Source organism: Myotis brandtii, unplaced genomic scaffold, assembly GCF_000412655.1.
Source record: "Myotis brandtii unplaced genomic scaffold, ASM41265v1 scaffold240, whole genome shotgun sequence".
Taxonomy (NCBI): Eukaryota; Metazoa; Chordata; class Mammalia; order Chiroptera; family Vespertilionidae; genus Myotis; species Myotis brandtii.
In genome coordinates this window covers 2,534,939-2,562,121 of record NW_005359064.1, presented here as the reverse complement: position 1 = coordinate 2,562,121, position 27,183 = coordinate 2,534,939, and the positions used below count along the sequence as shown (strand labels likewise).

At 41.1% G+C, this 27,183-nt stretch overlaps 1 protein-coding gene across 1 annotated transcript in view; it reads left to right on the top strand.

Moving 5' to 3' along the window:
- PIEZO2 (piezo-type mechanosensitive ion channel component 2) overlaps positions 1-27,183 on the top strand; it is a 290,522-nt gene that overhangs the window by 204,043 nt on the left and 59,296 nt on the right. The window contains exons 18-28 of the mRNA XM_014540247.1: positions 8,630-8,844; positions 9,627-9,787; positions 14,646-14,822; positions 15,105-15,230; positions 16,623-16,823; positions 17,530-17,734; positions 17,851-17,952; positions 19,089-19,254; positions 19,810-20,053; positions 22,411-22,507; positions 23,625-23,784. Coding sequence (XP_014395733.1) covers positions 8,630-8,844; positions 9,627-9,787; positions 14,646-14,822; positions 15,105-15,230; positions 16,623-16,823; positions 17,530-17,734; positions 17,851-17,952; positions 19,089-19,254; positions 19,810-20,053; positions 22,411-22,507; positions 23,625-23,784 — 1,854 coding nt within the window. The remainder of the gene's footprint in view (positions 1-8,629; positions 8,845-9,626; positions 9,788-14,645; positions 14,823-15,104; positions 15,231-16,622; positions 16,824-17,529; positions 17,735-17,850; positions 17,953-19,088; positions 19,255-19,809; positions 20,054-22,410; positions 22,508-23,624; positions 23,785-27,183) is intronic.

The following is a 27,183-nucleotide window of genomic DNA, read 5'->3' as shown; positions in this document are numbered from 1 at the left end:
GATGTTTCTAACTCTCTATCCCTCTCCCTTCCTCTCTGTAAAAAATCAATAAAATATATTTTAAAAAAAATAATCAAGCTCAATGAAAACCTGTGTCCTCCTAGTGCCCCAGGAGGAGAAGGGTGTGGATGGGGTAAGTTGCTGCCTTCAATGAAAATCAAACATTCAGAAACATAAAGTAGTTATTAGACTTATCAGGGTGATCACTTTGGAAGGTATAGAAATGTCTAATCACTGTTGTGCACCTGAAACTAATATAATATTGTATATCAACGTTAATTGAAGTATAAATTAAAAAAAATAAAAATATAAGAAAAACAGAAGTTTGGGGGTCCCTAGGAGAGATTATTTGTAGGCAAACCTGTTGGCAGGAGAAATAACACTAAGATTAAAAATTTATAAAAGCAATGCCTGCATAGACAACTGAATTTTTAATAATTAGAAAAAATATTATTTAATGATTCTTTTGACATTGCTTGTGATACATATGGGTCAAACTAGCATTTGATATTTAACTCTGACAATGTAACATAGTTTATTCAATTACAAACCCTCATCATTTTTTCAAAAAGTCATATTCAGTAATCAAGAAAAATATTTTAGTCAGCAGAGATTTGAAATGTTTGTGAAACAAATATAATTATTACTAATTGCTAATGAATCCTTTTTAATTTTTCTCTTCTAGATGCCCTTTTCCCCTTGCATCTTTCTTTTCTATGTAGGAGCCTTTTCTTGCCATTATTATTATTATTATTATTTTTAATTTGGCGGCATATGTCCCTCTACTACAGTTAGTGAGAGCCCAGGCCACCATTATTTTTTATTGTCATGTCTGAGTCCTCTTTCACACAGCCAAATAGAGATATAAGTCACAATTAAAAAACAAAAACAAAACAACAGAGAATTTTAGGACCATAGTTTTATAGAAGACAATACATCTCAGAAAAGATTTTACCAGCCTAAGGAATCACAACTTTTGAAATAGAGGGTATGTGAAAACTGAATTCCCTTGAGTATATAGAATATTACTCAATCCTGTAGTTTCCGGGGAGGGACTGCAGCCTCATGTCAAGATGCATTTCCCATGTTTCCTCGGCTGCTACATTTACAGCCCTGACTCTCTACACCGTAGTAAGAAAAGAAAGGTTGCAATGATCTGGAGCAGTGTGAGGTCACTGCTTGCCTTCCTCACAGCTTTGTTTTATCACTAAGCACACCCTTAACAGTTAACTTTCCAATAAAATTTAAAGGGTAAGGAGAGAGTAATAATAGCAGCTATCTGAAGAGCTTAGGTACATGGGATTTTATTTTTAGTTTTGTGTTGGGGGGAAAAAGCCTTCTGGAACCTTAAAGAATTTGAAGGACTCACTCCAGTTTAGTATTTTTGGACTTCATATAAGAGTTTAATATAAAAGCTCCCAAATTTTAACTTCAAACATATGCTCTATAGCCCATCTTTTTAGCAACTCTTTCCCATTGTAGTATTTTTTTTACTTATAATGTGCACCTCACATTATTATTATTATTATTATTATTATTATTATTGTCTCTGGAGTCCTAATCATTGACTATATTAAATTTGAAATGATGAAGAAGAAGAAACATTTTCACGCCCTAGCTGGTTTGGCTCAGTGGATAGAGCATCAGGCCTGCAGACTGAAGGGTCCCTGGTTCAGTTCCAATCAAGGGCGCATCCCTGGATTGTGGGCTTGATCCCCAGTATGGGGCATGCAGTAGGCAACCAATCTATGATTCTCTCTCATCATTGATGTTTCTATCTCTCTTTCCCTCTCCCTTTATCTTTGAAATCAATAAAAATATATTTAAAAAAATATTTTCAGAACTTGGATTAACTGTCATGCTTTGCTTTCTCTCTCCCACCTCCTTCATAGATGCTTTAATAAAGAGGGCCCACAAATTGGGAATAATCAAATTATTGTGTTCCTTAAATTGGTGCAAGCACTATTGTTTTTGTAAATATCCAGCTGTCCTTGTCCTATTTTGTCCATTGCGTGTGTGTGCTATGTGCATTGTACACATAGGTAGTGTAGGGAAATGTCACATGTCTGGAGCAAAATTTATTGTGCTTAGCTGTACCAAATTTGTAAAGTCAGCATTATGAAAAAGTTTTATGAAATACATACAAGAATATTATTATTTCTAAGTTGGTATTCTCAGGACTATCATTTCGCTCATATATTGATAAAAATTATATAATGTCATACCACAGTTATAATTCTGATATAATATATACTTAATAATAATGTACTAAATATTCATTACTTATTTAAATATCCACCACTGCAATTTGTCTTAAATTTGAAGGTATTGTGATACATATAGAAATAAAATGACTTTTTTTAAGCTTCTCTTTTAGAAAAACCTTAGAGAACAATATGATGAATATGGTTATCTAATAGGATTTAATTTTTTTTAATTCTGGAAAAGGAGTAAGAATTAATCCTTGAGATTGTATTTTATTTGATAGGAATACTCTGAAAATGTAAACATTACAAATTTTTAATAAGGTATGTAAGATGGGAAGGAATGAGAAGAATGGAGAGACTTGTTATATTTTTCCTGAACATGTCTAATTTCATGTTCCTATTGGATGTTGCTATCTGTCTTTGGGTGCATGAAATGTGTGTTGATGACATACCTGATGATGGAATGCTTACAAAACACAATCTGCTTTATTCGTCTCTGTCTAACAATCTCCTTTCTCTCTCCACCCTGTCTCTCTATTGCCACCGCATGCAACCTTGTGCTTCCACCTCTCACCTCGTAGCCATGCCAAAGTCAATGGGCGTGTATATCTAATAATAAATAGGTGGGTACTTCAATGTTTTCTCTCTTGTTTTTGTTAAGAAGGGTCTCTTGGTATGTTAAACACCTAACTGTTTTGTAACTGAAAAGTTATGTCATCAGATAGTGGACAATGGTCTTCAGGTATGCTCATGGATGTATTTTGCAAATCAAACCATTTGGTGTTTATTCCAAATGGTGCCGCCAAGTGGATTCGGAGGAGGTTGACGAGGGTCTTCAGCTGGTGCTCACTCAGCCTTTGGTCTTGGTTCAAATTTCTTTGGTAGAATTAGCTCAAGGCTGGCCTGGGAGCTCATCTTTCTCTTCAACACATAATTGAGAGCTCAGCTCAAGAACCACCTCCTCCACAGACTTGCCCATAAGCGCCAGCTTTCCTGCTAAAAGTAACTGTCCTTCCTCTGAATTCCCATGGCCCTTTCTGATCGCTGCCTCCCAACACTTGCCTCCCAGCCCTCTAGCTGCCTGCTTGTCTTATCTCCCTGGTCAGAGGTGTCAGCTCCTCAGGCCTGAAGGCCCTGTATAAATCACCAAGGTATCCACATATCACCTACCTTGGGGCCTTACCCATTAGTTGACCCTCAGTAGATATTTACTAAATGAAGTGAAAGTTGTCACAACAGTGCATGGTGAAAAGAAAATTAAAACATCGATTTTTTTCAAATATAGCTCTACATATTGAAGAATGATATTTTACATCACCAGATTTCACAATATATTTACATAACACAAAAGGCACAAAGACAGACACTAAGACACAACCCTATCTTAGATGCATGTCACCTAGCTGGGGAGATAAAAAAAATGCAAGTGACCACAAAGAGTGGCATTGATAGTATTGTGTATATATTTGTCCTCAAGTGCCCCAACAGTTCAGAGTAAAGATCCTTTGGCATCTCATTTACTAAAACTATTCTTACTTTATTAACTAGGTCAATTAAAATATCCACTCCCAAAACTTCATGTCATTAGTAATAAAACCAATAATTTAAGTAATAGAAACACTTATCTTGCAATAAATCCAATTAACATGCCTCTTTGAAAGAGTTTTTTTTATTCTATTCACTTTTCTCTTAGGTAAAATCCCAAGGCTGACAACCAAATAGCAAACCTTAGGGGGTTGAACTTCTACAAGGAAGTGCGAAAAATTAGTGCATCCTTGTACAGATTGCGAAAGAAGGAGGAATGAGGACTGGCTGGTTGCTTTCAGAAGCCAGTTTGTTGACAACCTGAGAGAGCAAATTGAACCTCCAATTTTTAGCTGATAGGTACAGAAGTAAAATACAGACTCTAGTTAGAAATCTTGAGCAAGTATTTAAATCTCATCGCTCAAAACATGAGGGACTATTATCTCTTTCTCTCTTTGTGTTTCTCATAAAGTGTTTACCACTTGCTTTATGAGGAGATGGCAGGGACACCAAAGAGGACAGGAATTGGTTTATGGGCCAGGTAGGCAGAGCCTGATGCAAGTTTCAGTCCTGATTGCCCGAGACTTATCTCTTGAGAGAAACTTATGCTTGTTACCCCAAGTCACCAGGCCCCTGAATTCACTCAGGAGTCCCAGAATGATCAAGATTCAAAATGATTAAAAACTCGAAGTATTCCACTGTTGTCTGAGTGTTAGCATGTTAATAAAGGCCAGAGCTATGCCCCGAAAAAAAATGTTACCAAACAAACTTGTCTCTCACTTGATAACATGTGCTTCTTGAGGGTTTTTCTAAAATTAAATTTATTGGGGCCACATTGGTTAATAGGATCAGATAGGTTTCAGCTGTAGATTTCTATGTTACAAGATCTGTATACTGCACTATGTGCCCACCACCCAAAGTCAAATCATCTTCCGTCTCCATATATTAGGAACATGTGCTTCTGAAAGGCAGTATGTGTGTTCAATTTTGAAGAAAGCCCACTTTTGATTAGAATGATAAGGTTAATGCTTTTATTAAGAAGCTTTATTTCTCCCCTAATTTATTTATTTATGCTCACTATTGTGCTTTTAAGTCCCAGATGAAAGTGGGTTAGCTGCATTCAATCAACTTCTGTTTTGATTAAAATGTAGACATTACCTTATAAGGTAGGAGGCAAGGCAAAGTGTTGAGGAGAATAGGTGACTGATAACATTTCAATGATATGAAGAATTGTGGGGAAGAGCCAACTGAATTAGTAATCAGTGTGTATTAGAATACTTTAGAGGGAGCAATGGGTATTTCTCCCACATATACAGAAATGGAAGCCATTTACTCCCCATCCTGCCTAGTGGATTAGTTTGGAGGAATTAGTACCACACATGTTTAAGATGTGATATTAAATTTACAAGTCATTTGCTCCTCTATGAATGCAGTCTTCAAAAAGTGCTTATAGTTTCTAGAAAATAATCTTAAACACTATAAAATTCTACTTTAAATGTTACTTATAAACACTATAGGTTTGCAAGAAATCTTTTTTCTAGTAGTCTAATAAATGGGGTGAATGCAGTTTGCATTACCACATATTCCAAATCAAAATAGTTATAAGTAAATGGAATATAGATGGAGATTTTACAAAGGTAGAATTTCCATTTTCTTTAATGGGAACTAGCTTAATATGTGGCTTTTCAATGTCAAATTCTTTTACAGAATTAAGCCTCTTTAATTCTCATGTAACATAACCTGTTTCTGCTGTTTCAAATAAGAATGCCTCGCCCTAGTCGGTTTGGCTCAGTGGATAGAGCTCAGCCCACAGACTGAAGGGTTCTGGGTTTGATTCCCGTCAAGGTTATGTACCTTGGTTGCAGGTTCCCCTGCCCTGGTCAGGGTATGTGCAGGAGGCAACCAATCGATGTGTCTCTCTCACATTGATGTTTCGGTCTCTTTCTCTCCCTTTTACCCTCTCTAAAAATCAAGGGAAAAATATCCTCCAGTGAGGATTAACAAAAACAACAAAAAAATGCCTCTCCAATGCATAGAATTTGGTCACCAAACAGTCAATGAATCATAGTGTATGCCAAGCACAATGCTGAATTTTGCAAGGGATATGAGTAGAGTACGACTGGATTTCTGACCTCCAGGAGAGAGCCCTCAGAATCATAATTAGAATAAAATGATGTTGGTATAAATAGAGAAACACACACACAAAGGGCTGTGTAATCATGAAGGAAAGAGAGGGTGAATAAACAGATAAATATCATCTGTTTTGTTAGAATGCAAAAGAACAGTCAGGGAGAGAACTTTTATTTAAGAAATAATGAGAGGATTAATGCTCAGAGCCTGAATCATAATAAAAACAAGGCAACAAAGTTATAAGCATGGTTAAAGAAAATGCAGAGAGGAAAATGAGCTCCCGTGGGAAAAGGCATGAAAAAAGTGGGATTAATGGAAGTAGGAGGGAGGGGGCTATTTGGAGGCCTGAAATAGAAACCCTTCATATTGATGATTCGGTAATTCACACGTGATAATCAGTAAAAAAAATTACCAGTGCTTTAAGTTCCTTAGCCAAACGTTTCAGGGAATGTTGGTCCTAGAGTGTGATTTTTAGTGTAGCTTGAAAAATCTGGATCCTTTCTTTTTCATTTGCTTGTGGGGGGAAAGGCTAAATGAAGGTATACATTCTTTCCTGGAGACTCAGGAAAGAAAACTGTATTTTCTTTGAGTCTTTCATTCAATAAACTCCACTCAGTATACCCTGTGTGGAAGGGCACTTTGGGGCCTTGTTGCTTGAGGACTTTTGTTATGTAGCCACCGTAGCAGGTGCAGAAACAGCTTCATCTCTGTGCTTTACTCCATAAATAACACGAATTATTAGAAAGCTCTTTGTCAGTACCAAGCCATGGCAGTGTTGATGGAGACATTAGAAACGCACTCTGAGATGGCCATACTTCCACAGTAAAAGCTAGAAATCCCTGTCGTGACAAAAATGTTTATCTTCTCACTTACAAAATGCAAGCCCCTGGCAATGCTGAAGAGAACAGATACATACTGACACCTGACAACCACAGCACCTGACTGCTTTTGCATTTAGCACCATTGGCTCTGTAGAGTGCCGACAAACAGGAACAGCCGTGTGCTCACTGCGGTGTGATGCGCAGTGCTGGTGTGTAACATTTGATATGGCAGTTTCAAGACTGGGCAACTTTTCCCAAACATGGCAGGGTCCATTGACTAGCTTTAGAAAATATGTCCACTTAACTCCTTCCAGCAGGGCTGAAACATCCTTAGAATGTTATTTCTTCATGCAATTGATAATTTGTTTCTGGCATTATTTAATTTACCTGCTTGACAACAAGCAGGCCGGCATGGTTCAGTTGGTTGCCCTGGCCGGCATGGCTCAGTTGGTTGGGTTGCCAATTTGATTCCCGGTCAGGGCAGCTAATCGATGTTTCGTTCTCACATCGATGTTTCTCTCCCTCTCCCTTCTTCATTCTCTAAATATCAATAAAAAAATTTTAAGTAATTATTTTTGAATGATAACCTCTCTGAAAATTGAAGGACAATGTAGATTCATTCCAATAGTTATCCAATCATTGGTGTGTTTCAAATATAAAACCAACCATTTGCAAGTAAGCTTAGATTTTTATCTAGCCAAATTTCCTCATTTTAGAGAAAATAAATTAAATCCCAGGAAGGTTAAATAATTTACTCAGAGCCCACAATTATACAGGTAGGATAACATTATTAATTGTTCATCCTGTGACAACGAAGCTGATATGTATAGATTAATTATGACAAATGGAGAAGACCACCAGGATCTCCGGCAGACCTTTTCCTAATACCTACTCTATTACCCACAAGTGTTCCTTCAAACATTCATTTGAATATGAATAAAAAGAACGTTTTAAAAAATCAAGATATAGATCATACTTGTTCTTATCCACTGTGAAATCAGCTGCAATGCCCTGGCTGCTGTCCCTGCTCGGTGAGGCTGCTCCCCTGCCCTCTCTCAAGGCTAGCACAGCAGGTCACATCCGTGCCTGTGAACGGGGACATCATGCAGACACCCTTCTGGAAGCATTTAGCACCCACCGCATATGCTTGAAATGATGGCAGAATGGGATGAGTCTATGCAAGGGTTGACTGAAAGCACACAGTAGTTAAGAATCTTTTTAAAACCTGTATAAAATGTGAATGACTTGGTTCTTGAGGGATGGTTTGCTGCGTTACTAAAAAAGCATGACATGATTTGCCTCAGTAGCTTACATGTTCTCTCCCTTACAACCTGCAGTCCTGTCCACTCTCAAACCAGTTGCCAAGCCCAGGGTCCCCAGCACATGCACGCTGCCGATGCCACCCTGGAATGCATTTGCGTTAGCACTTCCCGCAGCCGCACATAGTGGATGATATGTAGCATGATGTGTGATCTCTGATAGTCCTTATAACTCTTCTGTTCTCATCTCCTTTTTTTTTCCTTTCTATTTCAATTACTTTGAGCAGCATCAAGAAAAAATTACCAATCCACCAAAATGCGTAAGTCCCCCTGTGAAGCCATGAAATGCTTGCTCTACATGACACCATTTCATGCTTCTACATCCTAAACTCTGACCATTTTCTCCTCCGGGAAAAATGTCAAGTTTAGGTGTCGAGAGCTCTCATGACTTGACTAATCACTACAACCTGAATTGGAAGAGATAACAAAACCTAAGTGAGTTTACAGTTGGTTTTAGAAAAAGCTTTTAAAAAAAAAAAGTGACAAGAGGCTAACCACCCCACCTTGCAAGGCCTGTGCAAACGCACTGATGTTCATTTTTGTTTCTCCTCCTGTAACACGCCCCTCACTCACTCGGCTGTCTCCCAGCCTCCTTGCCCCTCCTGACTCCGCTGCTCTCTGCCAACAGGCTGGCCCACCCTGAAGGAAGCCTGCCAGACCTCGCCATGCTGAACCTGACCCTGACCGCCAGCCCAGAGAAGCTGGAGGGAAAGCAGGAGGCTGAGTTTGGTGAGGAGAAACCAGAGGGATGCTCTGAAAAAGTGGAAAAGGGTGAACTTGGGAAAGACAGCGAGGAGGAGGAGGAGGAAGAAGAAGAAGATGAAGAGGAGGAAGAGACATCAGGTAATTCACTCACTGCCGGGAGCTGCTCAGGAAATGGTGGCAGACAGACCAGCAAATGAAGCACAGACTTGCACCAAACAGATCCATATTAGACCCATTGAGTAAAACAAAAATTGGGGTGTGGTGTTGTGGTTGCTCTAGTGAAATGTTTCTGTTCCATTTGCAAAGGCAGAAAGAAGAAAACGACTAATTTGATTGGAAGCTATGATTAAAATGAGCCTGACCACATTTTGTGAACTGAGGCTGGGTCACGCTGATGCTTAGCATTCACTTTGCTGTTGCCAGGGGTGCAGGCTCTTCCCACCTCCGGCAGCCGGCTGCCTGGCTGCTCCCGCAGGCCACCGAGAGCTTTCCCCACTCTCTAGTCAAGCCGCTGGAAGAAGCATGGCACTTACAGAAGCATGACTTTGGCAATAAGAATGTCATTTAGATGGAGCTCGTGTTACTTAATATTCCCAGGAAATTAGGGAATCATAGTTCAGCTTTAAGAGATCATCAGGTCAAGATTCTTCTTCACATTAATTAAATTAAAAGGGAGATCAAAGTAACCTTGTCCCTGGACATGCTGCCTAAGTCATCATCACCACATGGGGGTGTTAGACTTACCCTTCACCAGATTTCGGTAGTCTTAGAGTTTACCCACTACTTTTATTTTGCATTTTCTTATTCCAAACTGAACGTTACAAGATATGCTTTAAATAACAATGCCTCCCTCTCAAAAACACACACACAACAAACATGTCCACTTTTTGTATGTTCTTGGGTGAATTCCTGTTTTGCAGATTTAAGGAACAAATGGCATCTGGTGATTGACCGCCTCACAGTGCTCTTCCTCAAGTTCCTGGAGTACTTTCACAAGCTGCAGGTGTTCATGTGGTGGATTTTGGAGTTGCACATCATCAAAATTGTTTCATCGTACATTATCTGGGTCTCTGTGAAAGAGGCAAGTGAACATTTGTTGCATTGTCAGGTCAAACAGGGGGGCATTATTTTTCTTTTCCAACTGTCTATTATTTTTTGGACATGTAATTCCCAATACATTGGAACATCAAGACCTAAGATAGGCACATACACTTTATTTTACAAAAAAGAGAAGGACAATTGTCCCGAAGGAAGGGGAAAAAAGGCTCCTGGCTTAGTTCCTAATTGGCTTGGTCATATTACAAAGGTGACTTGCTTTCATTAGTTGAAGTGGTGAGAGCAAGCTGCCTTTCTGTACTACAAGTGAGAAAATCTATCTCCCCAAATTCTCTTTGAGAAATAAACAACAGTTTATGTTACCAAAGAATAAACTTGGGTTCCAAAATTTAATAAAATTATTAGTAGAGTTCACCTTATTTATTATTGGACTAGAGGCCTGGTGCATGAAATTCATGCACAGGTAGGGTCCTAGGCCTGGCCGGTGATCAGGGCCAATCGGGGCCTTCCAGCTGCCAGCTGGGGCCTCCCTTCCCAGGCTGCTGGCTGCCAACCGGGGCCTTCCTTTGTTCCGTGCTGCCCCCTGGTGATCAGCGCACATCATAGTGAGCGGTCAAACTCCCAAGGGGACACTTTGCATATTAGCCTTTTATATGTATAGATGTTTTGAGACAAGACAGCAATGACACTTGCTATTTGTAGCTCATTACTTTTGATTAATACAAAATATATCCTTTCTCAAAAATTGCTGATTAGTAAATGGCAAAATGAGAACTAAGTCAGCATCCCCAGTTAAATCTTTAAGAGGTGTGACCATATTCTTTGGATTCAAACTATCCTCAGCCAAGGCCATCAGCCAGGGAGCTTGTTTTCACAAACGTTCATGGTCATTCTACCACAAATACTAAACCTTTCCAGGGTTATCATTATGGGCATCCAAGGGAGGAGAGGACTCTGAGAAAGAATTTGTTACAGAAACCTGTCTCATATCAACATTCCTTACTGAGGAATGATGCCACTTTGTAATGACCTAATTTAAAAATATGTGACATTCTCTTCCCCTTTTATACATAACTGTGTTTTCATTTCTAAGGCTCCTAGAGTGCTCTAGGAGATCAAGTTATTCTTTGAGGAAAGGGACCATATATTTCTTCTAGTATCTTTAGTAACTCCCAGAGGGAATGGCCAATTGTAGAAGCTCAATGAATGTTTACTGACTGAAGGAAGGAAGTAAAGAACTTTGCAAGCTTGAGATTCTTCCTAAATGTCAGATGATGTTTCATTATTATTATTTTGATTATTACTTTCACTCTCACTAAGCATGCATTTAGCCTTTATTATATGCTTATAATAAATTACAATAAATTGAATACTTACACTGTGCTAAATGCTGGCATAAAAGCATTAAACACACTTCTGGTCTCAGCTTGCAGTCTGATGGTAATGGCTGGTAAATAAAACCAAAGTCACATTAACTATTGGGTTACAGGTGTCCCCTAGAAGCTCTGGGCACACAGGGAGGGAGATAGATCACACGCAGAAGGTTGCATTGAAGTTGCGGGTTCTCTGAGGGAGGGATGGGTAAGCACAGGGCCAGGAACCACAGTTCTTGGAGGCTCCTCTCTCAAGGCAGTGGCTTCAAGCTTCATAAGTTTATGTTCAGATAAAATGACAACTTGTGTAAAAGTGTTTTGTTAGGAAGGCATTATGGAATAAAGTTATTGTCCAAAATTCTTTGATAATGAAAATCACGTGGACATTTATTCTATAGGATTATCAGCCCTTTCCTTAGGAATTCTGACTTGTTGGGTATTAGTGGGGGTCCAGCTATTTGTCTTTCTTTTTTTACTGTGCATTCCATGAGATCCCTATCACCAAGGAAGTGATGAGACCACCGTCAACCACATTCGCATTGAACAAAGTGTCCCACTTATCCGAGCCCCAGTTTTCCTCTTTGTAAAATGAGAAAAAGAAAAACACCCACCTCACGGAGTCTGCTCAGTCCACATTTCACTTGATTGTCTGTGACATTGGATATTAATGATCATTTTCTCATCCTTGAAATTGTCTCTTCTCTTGCTTTCCAAATCAGCACACATCCCCAGCCTCCCCCCACGGCTTTGGCCCTTCTCTTCCTGCCTCTCTCTTAGGGTTCTTCAGGTTCTATTTGCACACCCCTTTTCTGGTTCTAGACTTTCTGTGGGTGAGCTCCTATGATTCACCTGCCATCTACATGCAATGAGTTGTAAATCTGTGTCTTCAACCAGTCCCCTCTTTGAACTCCATTCTCATATCCCCAGGTGACAACTGAACATGACCTCACTCTTGCCTGTCCCCAACGCACCTTCACTGAATATCTCCAACACGGAGCTCATTGCCTCTATCCATATTGGTCCCCCTTTTCAATTGCTCTAACAGATCCCCAGCTCTGCTCTAATCCTCCATCCTAATACGTATTCTGTCACACAGTCAGAATAATCTTTTCAGCGTGATCATGTTAATCTTCTACTTGAAAACTTTCAACAGCTCTCTGTCATTCTCCCAATAACATGATATAACATTGATCTGATCCTACACCACTTCGCCATTTCCTTTCCTAGACACCCAATCTGCCTGGTAAATTTCAAAGTCCTCTACAATGGACTCAGATCACACTGCTCTCATGGTAAACTATGTGCTTCTCTGAAGATGTCCACCCTATGCTTTCTCTTGCCTGTAAGGCCTTGGGCTAGTGATTCCTCTGCCAGGCTAACTCCTGATTGACCTCAGGTTCCCTGGGCAATTTTTCCCAATGCTGGGCTAGGTGATCAGCCGTGTGTGCCCTTCCTCTTGTCATAGGCTGTTTATCCAGTTCTCGCTTGCATGACCCCATGTGTTTCTTGAAGACAGGGATCCACACAGGATATGTTACCTTGAACCTAGTTAGGACTTAATAAAAGATAATATTTTTTCTTCTCTTTTTCCTCTAAAATTTTATTGTACTATTTTTATACTTAATGCCTTAAATACATAATAAAAAATAACAAAGAGACTTAATTTTATAATATCCTTACTAGGACTTACTTTTTAACATACCACTTGCTGATAACTGAGGAGGAGGAGTCACCTAGCTAGTCAAAATATTTTGTTAAATGCTAACATTTATTTTGCTGGTGAATGCTTTACATTTACAGGGCACTTCTACATACAGTATTTCTTTCATCCTCAATTAACTCTGTAAGGCAGCTCTTACTACCCTAAGATTTCAGCACTTAATTTTAAGCAGTTCCTTGCTCTGGACAGTGTCTAGTAGTTAAGTAGAGTAGTACATTACAAACTGCAGACTTAATACTGCCCTGGAGTCTCCGTGTTTCTTGCTGTCTAGATTTGTGAGCCAAACAGGAACCATACTTCATAGCTCATAGCACTTAGCACTTGTAGTACATGTTCAAGTTTGTCAATTGGCTGCATGCAGTTATTTTTACCTGGTAATATTAAATATTCCTAGGAAATTATTTTAATAATATTCAGATATTATTCTAATAGTACCCAGAATAAATAAGCATTTTCCATGGCTGAGTAAGATGGTAGTGCTTCTATACCATTCAGTGAATGATTAGCTATGGAGAACTGTTAGACATGAGTACATATCTCACCTAATCAACAAATACTCACAGTCTTAAACCAAGTTGAAGTCATTGTCTTCCCTCTTTTTAAAAATATATTTATTGATTTTTAGAGAGTGTGAGGAAGGGGGAGAGAGAGAGAGAGAGAGAGAGAGAGAGAGAGAGAAACATTGATTTGTTGTTTCACTTAATGTATTTATAGAGAGAGAGAGAGAGAGAGAAACATTGATTTGTTGTTTCACTTATTTATGTATTTATTGGTTGACTCTTGTATGTCCCCTGACCTAGGATCAAATCTGAGACATTGGCATATCAGGATGATGCCTTAACCAACTGAGATACCCTGCCAGGGCCTTGCCTTTCCTCTTTACACCTGCCCCTCACTTCAGATCTATCTCAGTAGTGGCGCTGTTATTCTATCAAGCCAGAAAACTGGGAGGCATTCCTTACACTTTCTCCCTGACCTACCAGCACCCCACCTCCAAGCCAATCAATCATTAAATCTCGCTGATTTCACTTCCCATCTCAAATCCATGAGTCCTCCCTGTCTCTGCTCCACTGTCTGAGTTTGGACCCTTGTCATTGTCCTCCTGGCCTATTATAGTGCATGTGACTGGTTTCCTTTCCTCTGGTCTAACCCCATGGATGCACCTCTGTCCTTCAGTTACATGGATCTAAATAAAATGCTAATCTTTCCTAAGGTTTCCCTGCGTAGAGCCCTTCAGACTCACTATTTTCTACACAAGGGGTTCATGGGCCACAGCATAGTTTTAAAAGCTGTCAAAACGTAGCTCTCAGCCACATCTCCAGTCTCATACTGCAGTTCACTGCTTTCAACTCTGGAACTCCCAGTTGTTTATGGTCACCTATTGCCACCACACTCCTTTATGCTCACACACACTTTATCTCAAATGCACTTCTCACTTTCTTGGCCTGGCTGACTTTATGCACCCCTCAAGGATCAGCTCAGCATCATTCTTTCCAGGAAATGCTTCCTGAAGCTCCAGATGGGGCTAGGGACCCCTTCTGGGTATTCTCACAGGAGCCTGTTTGCATCTATAGTTTATTACTGCTACGTTATATTGACATCATCTGGTTATATATCTGTCTGCCATACAAGACATATATCTGAGCATCTAAGGCAATGCCTTACACATGCTCAGAACTCAATCAACTTCTGTTGAACTGAGCTGAACTGAATAAATCAAATTGCCATGTTTTGTGGATGTTATGCCATGTTATGTATTTTTGTCCCCATTTCTGATTTTATGTTTTCAGGTGTCTGTGTTCAACTATGTATTTTTGATTTCTTGGGCTTTTGCTCTGCCATACACCAAGCTACGCCGTCTGGCTTCAAGTGTCTGCACTGTCTGGACATGTGTGATCATCGTCTGCAAAATGTTGTACCAGCTGCAAACCATTAAGCCTGAGACTTTTTCTGTTAACTGTTCCTTGGTGAGCCTCAAAGACGGGGAATCTTTTTGGCCTTTAGGGAAACGAGGTGGATATTGGGGAACCTACGTCCCCAAGCACATTCTGTCTGGTCATTAAATCACCTCAGCAGGTTGGATACATTCTGGCCTAGAATGCTTGGCCCAAGCCTCTATTCCTGATGAGATTTCCCTTTCAAATGGGTCTTTCCCTCCCATTTCCCTCATGTTCTTATGCTCAAAACTGAAGGAGAATAACCTGAACTCTCCTAATCTGTGGAGCCAATTCCTTTCCTCTTCTTTTCAGCCAAATGAGAATGAAACAGACATACCCCTCAACCAGTTGAACAAGTCTCTACTCTACAACGCTCCTGTGGATCCAACAGAGTGGGTGGGCCTGAGGAAGTCTTCGCCGTTGCTCGTCTACCTGAGGGTAAAGGCTTCGTTGTGCTGAGTTGGTGCCTCTGTGTAGTTATGTTCTAGAATCCTTTCCCTTGAAACCCCTAATATCACAACGATAGGAACCTCATCTTATGTGGCATTTAGGATCGCCTTCTAGAAAAATGACTCAATATTAAAATCAGTATCATATTGTGCTGAAAAGGAATTTATCAAGTAGTTTGTGATTAATTTAATAAAGTGTGATAGATATAGTCGCTGGAACATTATAGAACCCTAAAGGACTGAGGGAGACTGTTAATGTCAGACATTAAAAGATGTCCAAAATCTATTATGTTTTAAAAAATTTTAGAGCACCGTACATAGTATACTCTCTTTTAGATACAAAGATAAAGATGAGTAAAATATAGCAAATGGTCAGCAATGGTTATTTCTGAGAAGTAGGTATAGCATTACAAGAATTTTTTGCTGTCCAAATTCTGTTTCTCTACAGTATTTAATAAATGGTATATATTACATTTAGAGGTAATCAAATAAGGAGCATATTTTTGAAAAAGGAACTTTGCAAGCAGTTGTAAGAAATGTAATGAAAGCAATATACTTCATATTTTTTCACATTATACTTTGATGGATAATCTGAGTAATCTTAGTAACATTATGCTGAGAAGGTACTTAAAAGTGAAACATTTATATGCAACACCTGGAATTTTAAAATATACCAAGGATCCCATTTCTCTTGGACTCTGGCAGATATCATATGGCAGATAATATTTGTAATGTTTATAAATACTATTGACCATATCTGTCATGTAATATGCTGTTTTATGGGTAAAACAAATTGATATTTGAAAGGAGTGATTAGAATAGTATCTGGCACATATAGTTCCATAAATGTGAACTACTTTATTATTATTATTATCACTATTATTATTGTTACTATTTTATCCTCATGTTTCTCAACACTGCTCTCTCTAGCCAGATTTCAGAGGCGTTAAAAAATGTCCCCTCTATGCTTATCCCACTCCTCCAGCTTAGTGTGTTTCCCAGGATGTCCACATAGAACACTGTAGAAGTGTGTGGCACTTCTGGTGCCAATAAAGTTGGACCACCCTCCCAAGATAATTGGACACTGCTTCCTGGTACAGGTTTGTACTTTTTCAGGAACAGGCTTTTGTCTAGAGATTCTAGATCATATGATAATGTAAATCAGCCTCATTTGCATAATGGAGATAACTCCACCTTGTTACCAGAAAGCAGGGAAAATGAACTTTGAATTCAAGACTACTTATTATAGAGATGGGATTTTATAAAGCATTTTACTACTAAACATCAAAAATGGAATCAAATTACTTATTATGAGGATTGTTTAAAATTACCAAATCACAAAGCCTTTGGCTTCACACAGCTGTGTTTTCTTGCTTTGTAGAATAACCTGCTGATGCTGGCCATTCTGGCCTTTGAGGTCACAGTTTACCGCCATCAGGAGTACTACCGGGGGCGAAACAACCTCACGGCCCCTGTATCCAAAACCATCTTTCATGACATCACAAGACACCATCTGGATGATGGAATTATTAATTGTGCCAAATATTTCATAAATTACTTCTTCTACAAGTTTGGTCTGGAGGTGAGTTTCCTTGCGGGTGTGTTTTCTATTTTCTGTGACAATCCCAATAGCTGCTTTTGGCCAGTTGGCCACAGGAGTTCCGTCCTGCACCTCCAGGCCATGATTACCGATCCTCGGGATCAGCAGGAGAAGATGCAACTGAAGGACTTACCTGGCCTGGCTGAAAGTTTTCCAATACCACATGCCAATGGCCCCGTTGCAACAGGGAACTCTGCCTCTCTGGGTCTCTGTCGCCCTACAGACACATAGATGCCTGTCACTTGTCATTGTAACTGGTTCCTTATAAACCGAAAATGCTGTAATTTTTTTTTTCTGTTTCCTGCATTTGGAAATGTAACCTTAGCCAAAATGAACCATTTGACCTGAAATGGCTGTGGTAGTGCCTGTTCCTCAGTAGAATGAATTTGAAACAGTGACTTTCATGAAGAGATCATAGCTGTAGTTCTCTTCATGGTGGAAGTGGTTCCTGTAACTAGGGAAGTACTCAGTGTTTCCCTCGGAAGTAATCTGTACAGTACCTGTGTCTAATCTGTACAGTATCTCCGTCTTCACCCTTAAAGACGTAACAAGAAAAGACCTGGTGAACACATGCAGAGAAACCTACCGCCGGAAGGCAGGTCTCTGCCCCTGCAAAGGGCTGATAGCTGACACCACTTCCCTTCCCTGTCTAAATCAAATTTGTTTGCCTCTTTTTTTCCTTATGCAGACCTGTTTCCTACTGTCAGTCAATGTAATCGGTCAGCGAATGGATTTCTATGCCATGATTCACGCCTGCTGGCTGATCGCTGTCTTGTATCGACGCAGAAGAAAAGCCATCGCGGAGATCTGGCCCAAGTACTGCTGCTTCCTGGCGTGCATCATCACGTTCCAGTACTTCATCTGCATCGGCATCCCCCCTGCGCCCTGCAGAGGTGTGTGGCCTCCCAGGAGCAGCTGCTCTTACGATCCACCCTTACGTTGGGCACAGTGGGCAAAGGGCAGCAAAGAAGCTTATTGATTTTGCTCCTCACCACCTCCCTCCCTGCAGATTACCCATGGAGATTCAAGGGTGCCAACTTCAATGACAACATCATAAAGTGGCTGTACTTCCCAGATTTCATTGTGCGGCCCAACCCTGTGTTTCTCGTCTGTAAGTGTTGCAGCCTCGGGGCCACAGAGCACTGGTATTTGGTTTTATGTTTGCTAATCCATCTTCATGCATTAGGCATTGGTGCCTTTGCTTCTTCCACTGCTCTTTGTAATCATGTAAAAGGCTTGTCTTGATGCATTAATATCACAGGTCATTAATGGCTTCTACTTGCCCTATTAGGCATTTGCAAAATTAATAAACATTGAAATACCATATTCACTTTCATAACTTATCTCCCAACACACACACGCTGCCCCCCAACACATGCCCCTGCACACCCACCTTCTAGAAGGTAGAGTGAGGAGGGAGGCCTTGTGTTTTGTGAATCTGTTTTTCTAGCTGCCACCACAAACCAAATCTGAAGATAAGACTGTGCTAGCCAGGAAGGTGCTACTCAAATCGCCCAGGCTCCTGAGCTGGGCCCCAGCCCCAAGTCCTTTCAAGGGCAGACTGATCATCCAAAGGTCAAGGTTATCCACTCCTACCCAGGTAGTGCTGGATCCAGTGGAAAACCAAAGAGCAACTTAGCTGCCTAAACACATGCAGATTTAATTTAAAGAACAAGGCAACTTAGGCTGGAGGCTGCCTGCCCGGCTGGAGTGAGGGTATGTTCTGGGCTGTTGGCCACCAGGACCGCTCCATCAGATGTCTCCACTCTCAAGAATGGACCCATAATTGTCAACTGCGGTCACCCAGCCTTCACTACAGTATGTGCTCTGGGAAGAGTCTTTGATCACAAATGTAAAGGGGAATGGAAATGATAGAGAAAATCAGAGATGTCTGCTTCTACCACATGTAAAAAGATTAAGATGGGGAAAATGCTCAAATGGCCGCCTCAAAACATTGGTGGGAGATAATAGCAAATAAAGAGAGTCTTGAAGGCCAGTAATTGGCACCTGACACTTTCACTCACCAACGTGCAGACACAATCCTAGGGCTCTCCCACTTCATGCCCCTGGAATGTCTGTGGTTGCTCTTGCAACCCCCATGGTAAGGAAGGTGGGATTTGGCCCCAACATTGGAATCCAGTTTAGGAACACAGCCCCCTTGAGAGTTAAGGAGCAGCTCATGCTGTATGGGGACTGGGACCTGCATCTGTAAACCCAGGTTTAATGATCTTACCTCTGTCTTGCCAGATGACTTCATGCTGCTTCTGTGTGCCTCCTTACAATGGCAGATTTTTGAGGATGAAAATAAGGCTGCAGTGCGAATCATGGCGGGGGACAATGTGGAGATTTGCATGAGCCTTGATGCGGCCTCCTTCAGCCAATATAACCCAGTCCCAGATTTCATTCACTGCAGGTAAGGACAGCTGCATCGTTTCAAAGCCACTTTGGTGTGTGCCCTTCAATTCAAGTATATACCTCTACTTCCTTCTCTCTCTCTCTCTCTCTCTCTCTCTCTCTCTCTCTCTCTCTCTTTCTCTCTCTCTCATTCTTGGGACACTGAGAGGTGCTTGTATACATAAAACTAATAAACATGGGACAGAGGGTTTCAGTAGCTAAAGCTGAACCTCTGAGTCAAATATATAGTATGGGTTTTTGTAAAATATATTTTGACTTTTCATCACAGAGAGGAAGGGAGAGAGACAGAGAGCTAGAAACATCGATGAGAGAGAAACATTGATCAGCTGCCTCCCGCACACCCCCCACTGGGGATGCGCCCGCAACCAAGTCACATGCCCCTGACCGGAATCGAACCTGGGACCCTTGAGTCCGCAGGCTGACGCTCTATCCACTGAGCCAAACCCGCTAGGGCTATAGTATGGTTTTTACCCTCATTAAAGTAGAATCTCCCAACTTAATGTTTTTATTTGTTTTTGTTGTTGTCCTTTGATGGTTTGGTTTTATTTTCCAGATCATACTTAGACATGTCCAAAGTGATCATCTTTAGCTACCTCTTCTGGTTCGTCCTCACAATCATCTTCATCACTGGGACAACAAGGATCAGCATCTTTTGCATGGGTTACTTGGTGGCCTGCTTCTATTTCCTGCTCTTTGGGGGTGATTTGCTATTGAAGCCTATCAAGAGCATCCTGCGTTATTGGGACTGGCTGATTGCTTACAACGTCTTTGTGATTACGATGAAAAACATACTGTCAGTAAGTGGCTCCCACTGTGTAACACATTTGTGGTTTCAGTGTAAGAGTAAACAGTCTATTCAGTGGTTATTAAAAACCCATCATCCATCACACTGCTCTCTTAAAAGCCCCAAATGAGATGCTGCAAATTCAGAATTCAAATGACCGTTTATTACTCTTTGTTTTGCCATATTAAGCAGAATCTTTTTTTCTTTTTTCCACCATTTCAAGGTCACATGATGAGAGAATATGTATTCATCAGAATAAACTTTAAAACATATTTTATTAATTAAAATCCCATCTCTTCTGAGGACTAATTTATCATCATTCTTACTATAGTGCAAAATGACCCTTTAAAGTCATATTATGTTGGCTAAAAGCAACTCTCTTATCTAGAAAGAGTTATAGAATTATTAAATACAAAATCATAGTTCTCTATGACATTGTGTGAGAGAGGAATGAAATGAAATAGACTATTGAAAGCATGAATGTTTTATGTACACATGAGATGTGGGTAGATACAGAAGCAATCGCAGTGTCACAGCTGCCTCTGAGCACAGGCATTCTGACCAGGGCCCAGCTAAGGCAACAAAGGATTGAGGCAAAAACCACCTCTTTCTTCCTCAAAGTTTGGCTGCTCTGCTCTTAAAGTTCCATGTTCCAGAGCACAGCTTTCTCCCTGACCTGATCGATAACTCAAACTGCCCCCTTGTAACCCCAGCGTCACATAAAATCTTTTAGGACACAGTTAAGTTCTTTGTTATTTCAGGATATTAAACAATAATCTTCCATGAACTGAAGGAGTTAATACATCTCTAGTTGGCCCTAACTCAAAGTTACTCCTAGTACCTGCTACTCCCAGGCTATAGGTGATAATGCATTAGAAGAATAGTGATGTAATGACTTCCTGCTTCTCCCCTTCCTAACTACTTAAAGATGAGCTCACCAGGCAGGCAATTTAACTCTGAAAGCATTTGATTTGGGGAGGGAGGGAGGGGGCAACGGCACATCCACTGCTGTATTTGGAGGTCTTGGAAAGTCAAGTCTGTGTAAGCATGAATATGTGTTTGAATAATTTATTTTGTCTACAATCCATTGAAATGTTGATTTTCTAGTTGACACTACAAGTGACTTTTATTTATCAATTTTACTGCACTAGTATTTATGTACATTTGGGGTAGCATTGGGAGTTACAGGAGAGGGTATGAGAGACAACAGAACACCATTTCATTCTAAAGCCAATCTGATGGTGAAGGATCAATTACTAGAAGCTGATCCCTACAACCATTCCTGGAAAATCTGTCTACAAAGTTCATTCATTCATTCTGTAAACCTAAATTGCACTGTTTTTTGCTAGGCACTGTTTTATATCTTGAAGAGATAAAAATATATAGCACTCAAATTTTATCCTCAAGGAACTCACATTCTGAAAGGAAAGATAGACCTTCTTATAATTATATGATCTTTTGATGCTAATTATCACAAGGGTTCAGGAAAATAAAACAAAAAGGGGTACTTAATATATTGCCTAGGTAAGTTGGGAACAGGCTTCTTAGAGGTGATGCCATTTGAACCCATCAGAGACTTGAAAGAGAGATTGAAGGGTGTCCAGGTAGACAAGGCAGGGAGAATATTCCCAACTTGGGAACCTGAACAAAAGCATGGCTGTGTAGGACTGAAATGTGAATTCAGAAAGCATGTACTGATGCTGGGTTACTGCTGATTTGGGAGCAAATTCTAATTATATTCTCCTATCTCACATGTCCCCAAGAAATCTGCATAATTCAGCCATCACTTTTATGTGTTGGCTTACAATAATTCATGTGTAATACATGACAAGAAAGCATTGTTATAAGACAAAAAATCAAATCAACAAAAAACATATTCCTTTACCCAGAGAATTGGCACAAAAAAAAAAAGCAGCTCCTATTCTAAGAACCATATATCATGCAGCTTGTTTGTGATATGATGTCCTGGCAAAGAGCATAGGTTTCATATGTCTGACAGGCCAGGAAATAACTGGACTAAAATCAAAGTCCTAGAGTTCAGTGCTTACCCATTCACGATCACAGAGTTCAGCTTGTTTCTATGATAATCCAAGATTTCCTCTTTGAAAAGAGAGGTGCTTCCAAGTGCAGCAAACATCACCTTGAAGATGCTTCCTTTACTCATTGGGTCTAATTTTCCCTGGGATATGATGATGCTCCGGAAGCATTCATAGCACCACCCAGTGGTGACTATAATTTTACGTGTCAGGACCTCCCACAGTCATTGGCACTGAGACTTTGTGAATTCTTGCACCTGTTAGGATCACAAGACATCAAGCTTTTTTTCTGGGTGCAGAATCTCAGAATTTGCCTTTTCCATTTGTTTTTCAGATAGGAGCATGTGGATACATCGAAAAATTGGTTAAAAATAGTTGCTGGTTGATCCAGGCTTTCAGCCTGGCCTGCACAGTCAAAGGCTATAAAATGCGTAAGTATGAGAAGCATATTTGGGAATGGAAGAACAAAGAGGGAAGGACAGCTGTATTGTTATAATTTAAACGTTGGGCCAAAACATGTAAAAAGAGAGAGAGAGATAAAAATGGAGTTCAATTTGATCTGTACATGGAGGCTATAGGATTGCAGTACATTATGACTCTATTGTCCATAACAAGGAAATGCTCCTATTCTGGACATCGTGGATTGTCATCTAAAAACATCCTAAATCCTGGAAGGTCTGGAGGCTGGGTGTTGCCTGTAGTAGCTCCCTGAACATTTTGAATTATGATTAGGAAGAGTTACAGATGCCCACTCAAACCTGTGGTTGTGTGCAGTTAGAATCTTCGGGCATCAATGTAATTCTGACTTCCATGTTCTTTTCTCCTCTGGAAGTTCACAGAACCTCAAACTCAGGAAACAAGTGGGAAGAGCTGCAGATTTTCTGGAGTTATACTCCCACCAAGACAGAAGCAGAAGTCCCATTTTCATCTCTCTGCTTCTTGCATCAGCTCCCAGGGCAACACCACACACGGTCCTCCCCGGTGCCTAGAATGGGGGCAGCTTGAACATGACGCTCCCCCACTGCAGCTGCTAACCCAGGCTATACTGTGCGGAGGATGAAGAGTCACAGGGGATTTGCTTTGACTTAGGACCAGATGTGCTGTTGAGACCCTTTCTTCTAATAGGCCCCAGTGTGCTGCCTACCTCTGGCTAGAGCCCGTTTCCAGAAAGGGTGTTTTATTTTGTGCCAGAGCATTGCCTCTGGCATGGAGACATGCAGTCATTATTTCTTTATGGCCTTTGTTGGGGGTTGGGGGGAAAGGAGTCCCTCTCTCCCTAAAAGAAAGGAACACTCAGGAGTCTTCCTTAGCAAAGAGCCCTTCCTATGCTTTACGTTGTCGAGAGTTCGCTTTGCGGTCAGCCTCATGGATCAATGTTCATATTGGACTTTAAGTGCATGGCCTTGCTCGTAAATAAATCAACTCATAAGTGCGTTGATGGATCAGAATGTTGCTTTCATGCCTATGTGATTTCCCAAGCCTGATCACACACAGGTTTTATAAAATAACAGAAAAAAAATGGATGTTTATTTTAATTTTTTGCCTCAGCTGATGCTGATTCCTCATGTAAACTACCCAGTGGTGAAGCAGGAATCATTTGGGACAGTATATGTTTTGCCTTCCTCCTGCTGCAGAGAAGAGTTTTTATGAGTTACTATTTCCTACACGTTGTGGCGGATATAAAAGCTTCACAGATCCTGGCATCGAGGTAAGGCAGACTTCTTAGTCTCCACGCTTCTTTCAGTTTTTGCCCCTGATCTTGTAGGCTTAGGGGGAAAGACTAGGAAGAGGACTAAGTATTAAAAGGAATGCCATCGAGATGGCTAGGTGCGTGACCTCCTAGACTGCTGCACCCGTATCAGAGACACTAGCCAATTGAACAGCGCAATCAGTGACCTTGACAGGTGAGAATCAGAACCAGACACTAGTGAGCCGAGGTTGAAAGTAAAGGCTTGGAGGCAGGGGACTTGACTTGGGGTGGTGAACACACAATACAACATACGGATGATGTATTGTAGAATTGTACACCCGAAACCTATGGAATTTTATTAATCAGTGTCACCTCAGTAAATACATTTTTTAAAAAGTAAAGGCTTGGAGACAGTGATGCAATATCTTTGACTATCCTGGGGCAGTAATGTAAGGCTGTACATAGGAAAGTGTGAGGTACATGGGTTCTTTTTCTAAGACTTGAGAATGTTTGCATGCCTATAAGCAGGTTTTAGTGGCAGTGGGAAGGTTGAAAATGCAGGAAGAGAAGGAGAAAATGGAAGGATGGAGTCCCTCAGGCTGCAGGTGGGGAAGGGATCTGAGCACAGGCGGCCTTAGGCAGGAGAACGTCACCTCTTCCTCTGTCACCGAGAAAGGGTATCCACAGGATAGGTGGCGGGAATCTGAGCAAATACTTGCTCATGACTTATGTTCTCTCTGGGAAGTAGGAAGCTAGGCCATTTACTAGGAGTGAAGAGCCATTGGCAGAATTCAGGATTTGAGAAAAGGGTAAGAAGTGTGAAATAGCCACTGGAGGGGAGCAGACAAGCTTCCAGAGAGTGCGGTGCAGTGGCTAGTCGGCCAACCATGCGTTTCTGCACCTCTGATGATAGCCCGTCCAAGCACAGGGCTGGCACACCACTGAGATTCTGCAGAATTGCCATATGCCAAGCGATTGTGACCTGTGACGATGGGACAGAGTTGAGGATATTAAGAGAGGTTGATGAGATCTATGGGGACCCTTAAGTTGGCTTGAAATGTGAGAAAAAGCAGAAGGGAGGGGAAGGATAAAAAGAATAGAATCAAAGAGGCAAGAGGCTGAAAACCCAGTTGATGGGGCTTGCAATTCAACTTTGCACTCGTCCCATCTACTCAATACTTATGTACTGAGTGGAAAACCAATCTGAACTCACTCTTGCAAGTGTTCCCTAGTGGAACAACTAGAATAAGGTCAGGTGAGTAACCTTAGGTATAACGTTCTGTGGGACAGGTTTGAAGCAGCACATGGCTTTTCATGTTTTAAGAAACACAAACCATTTTAGTTTCACTGATCTCTCAAGGTTGTGAGCAGCCACGCTGTCCTGGGGGAGGTTGTACCATGTTTGTCCACTCAGAAGGGGCCAGGAAACTTCAGTCTACAGCCCAACAAGAAATGTTTTCGAACCCTTGTAGTTATTTTAGGGGTTCTATATTATTAGAAACTAGAGGCCCGGTGCACAAAAATTTGTGCACTCGACAAAGAGGGAAGGACAGCTGTATTGTTATAATTTAAACGTTGGGCCAAAACATGTAAAAAGAGAGAGAGAGATAAAAATGGAGTTCAATTTGATCTGTACATGGAGGCTATAGGATTGCAGTACATTATGACTCTATTGTCCATAACAAGGAAATGCTCCTATTCTGGACATCGTGGATTGTCATCTAAAAACATCCTAAATCCTGGAAGGTCTGGAGGCTGGGTGTTGCCTGTAGTAGCTCCCTGAACATTTTGAATTATGATTAGGAAGAGTTACAGATGCCCACTCAAACCTGTGGTTGTGTGCAGTTAGAATCTTCGGGCATCAGTGTAATCCTGACTTCCATGTTCTTCTCTCCTCTGGAAGCTCAGAGAACCTCAAACTCAGGAAACAAGTGGGAAAAGCTGCAGATTTTCTGGAGTTACACTCCCACCAAGACAGAGGCAGAAGTCGCATTTTCATCTCTCTGCCTCTTGCATCAGCACCCAGGGCAACTCCACACACGGTCCTCCCCGGTGCCTAGAATGGGGGCAGCTTGAACATGATGCTCCCCCACTGCAGCTGCTAACCCAGGCTATACTGTGCGGAGGATGAAGAGTCACAGGGGATTTGCTTTGACTTAGGACCAGATGTGCTGTTGAGACCCTTTCTTCTAATAGGCCCCAGTGTGCTGCCTACCTCTGGCTAGAGCCCGTTTCCAGAAAGGGTGTTTTATTTTGTGCCAGAGCATTGCCTCTGGCATGGAGACATGCAGTCATTATTTCTTTATGGCCTTTGTTGGGGGTTGGGGGGAAAGGAGTCCCTCTCTCCCTAAAAGAAAGGAACACTCAGGAGTCTTCCTTAGCAAAGAGCCCTTCCTATGCTTTACGTTGTCGAGAGTTCGCTTTGCGGTCAGCCTCATGGATCAATGTTCATATTGGACTTTAAGTGCATGGCCTTGCTCGTAAATAAATCAACTCATAAGTGCGTTGATGGATCAGAATGTTGCTTTCATGCCTATGTGATTTCCCAAGCCTGATCACACACAGGTTTTATAAAATAACAGAAAAAAAATGGATGTTTATTTTAATTTTTTGCCTCAGCTGATGCTGATTCCTCATGTAAACTACCCAGTGGTGAAGCAGGAATCATTTGGGACAGTATATGTTTTGCCTTCCTCCTGCTGCAGAGAAGAGTTTTTATGAGTTACTATTTCCTACACGTTGTGGCGGATATAAAAGCTTCACAGATCCTGGCATCGAGGTAAGGCAGACTTCTTAGTCTCCACGCTTCTTTCAGTTTTTGCCCCTGATCTTGTAGGCTTAGGGGGAAAGACTAGGAAGAGGACTAAGTATTAAAAGGAATGCCATCGAGATGGCTAGGTGCGTGACCTCCTAGACTGCTGCACCCGTATCAGAGACACTAGCCAATTGAACAGCGCAATCAGTGACCTTGACAGGTGAGAATCAGAACCAGACACTAGTGAGCCGAGGTTGAAAGTAAAGGCTTGGAGGCAGGGGACCTGACTTGGGGTGGTGAACACACAATACAATATACGGATGATGTATTGTAGAATTGTACACCCGAAACCTATAGAATTTTATTAATCAGTGTCACCTCAGTAAATAAATTTTTTAAAAAGTAAAGGCTTGGAGACAGGGATGCAAGATCTTTGACTATCCTGGGGCAGTAATGCAAGGCTGTACATAGGAAAGTGTGAGGTACATGGGTTCTTTTTCTAAGATTTGAGAATGTTTGCATGCCTATAAGCAGGTTTTAGTGGCAGTGGAAAGGTTGAAAATGCAGGAAGAGAAGGAGAAAATGGAAGGATGGAGTCCCTCAGGCTGCAGGTGGGGAAGGGATCTGAGCACAGGCGGCCTTAGGCAGGAGAACGTCACCTC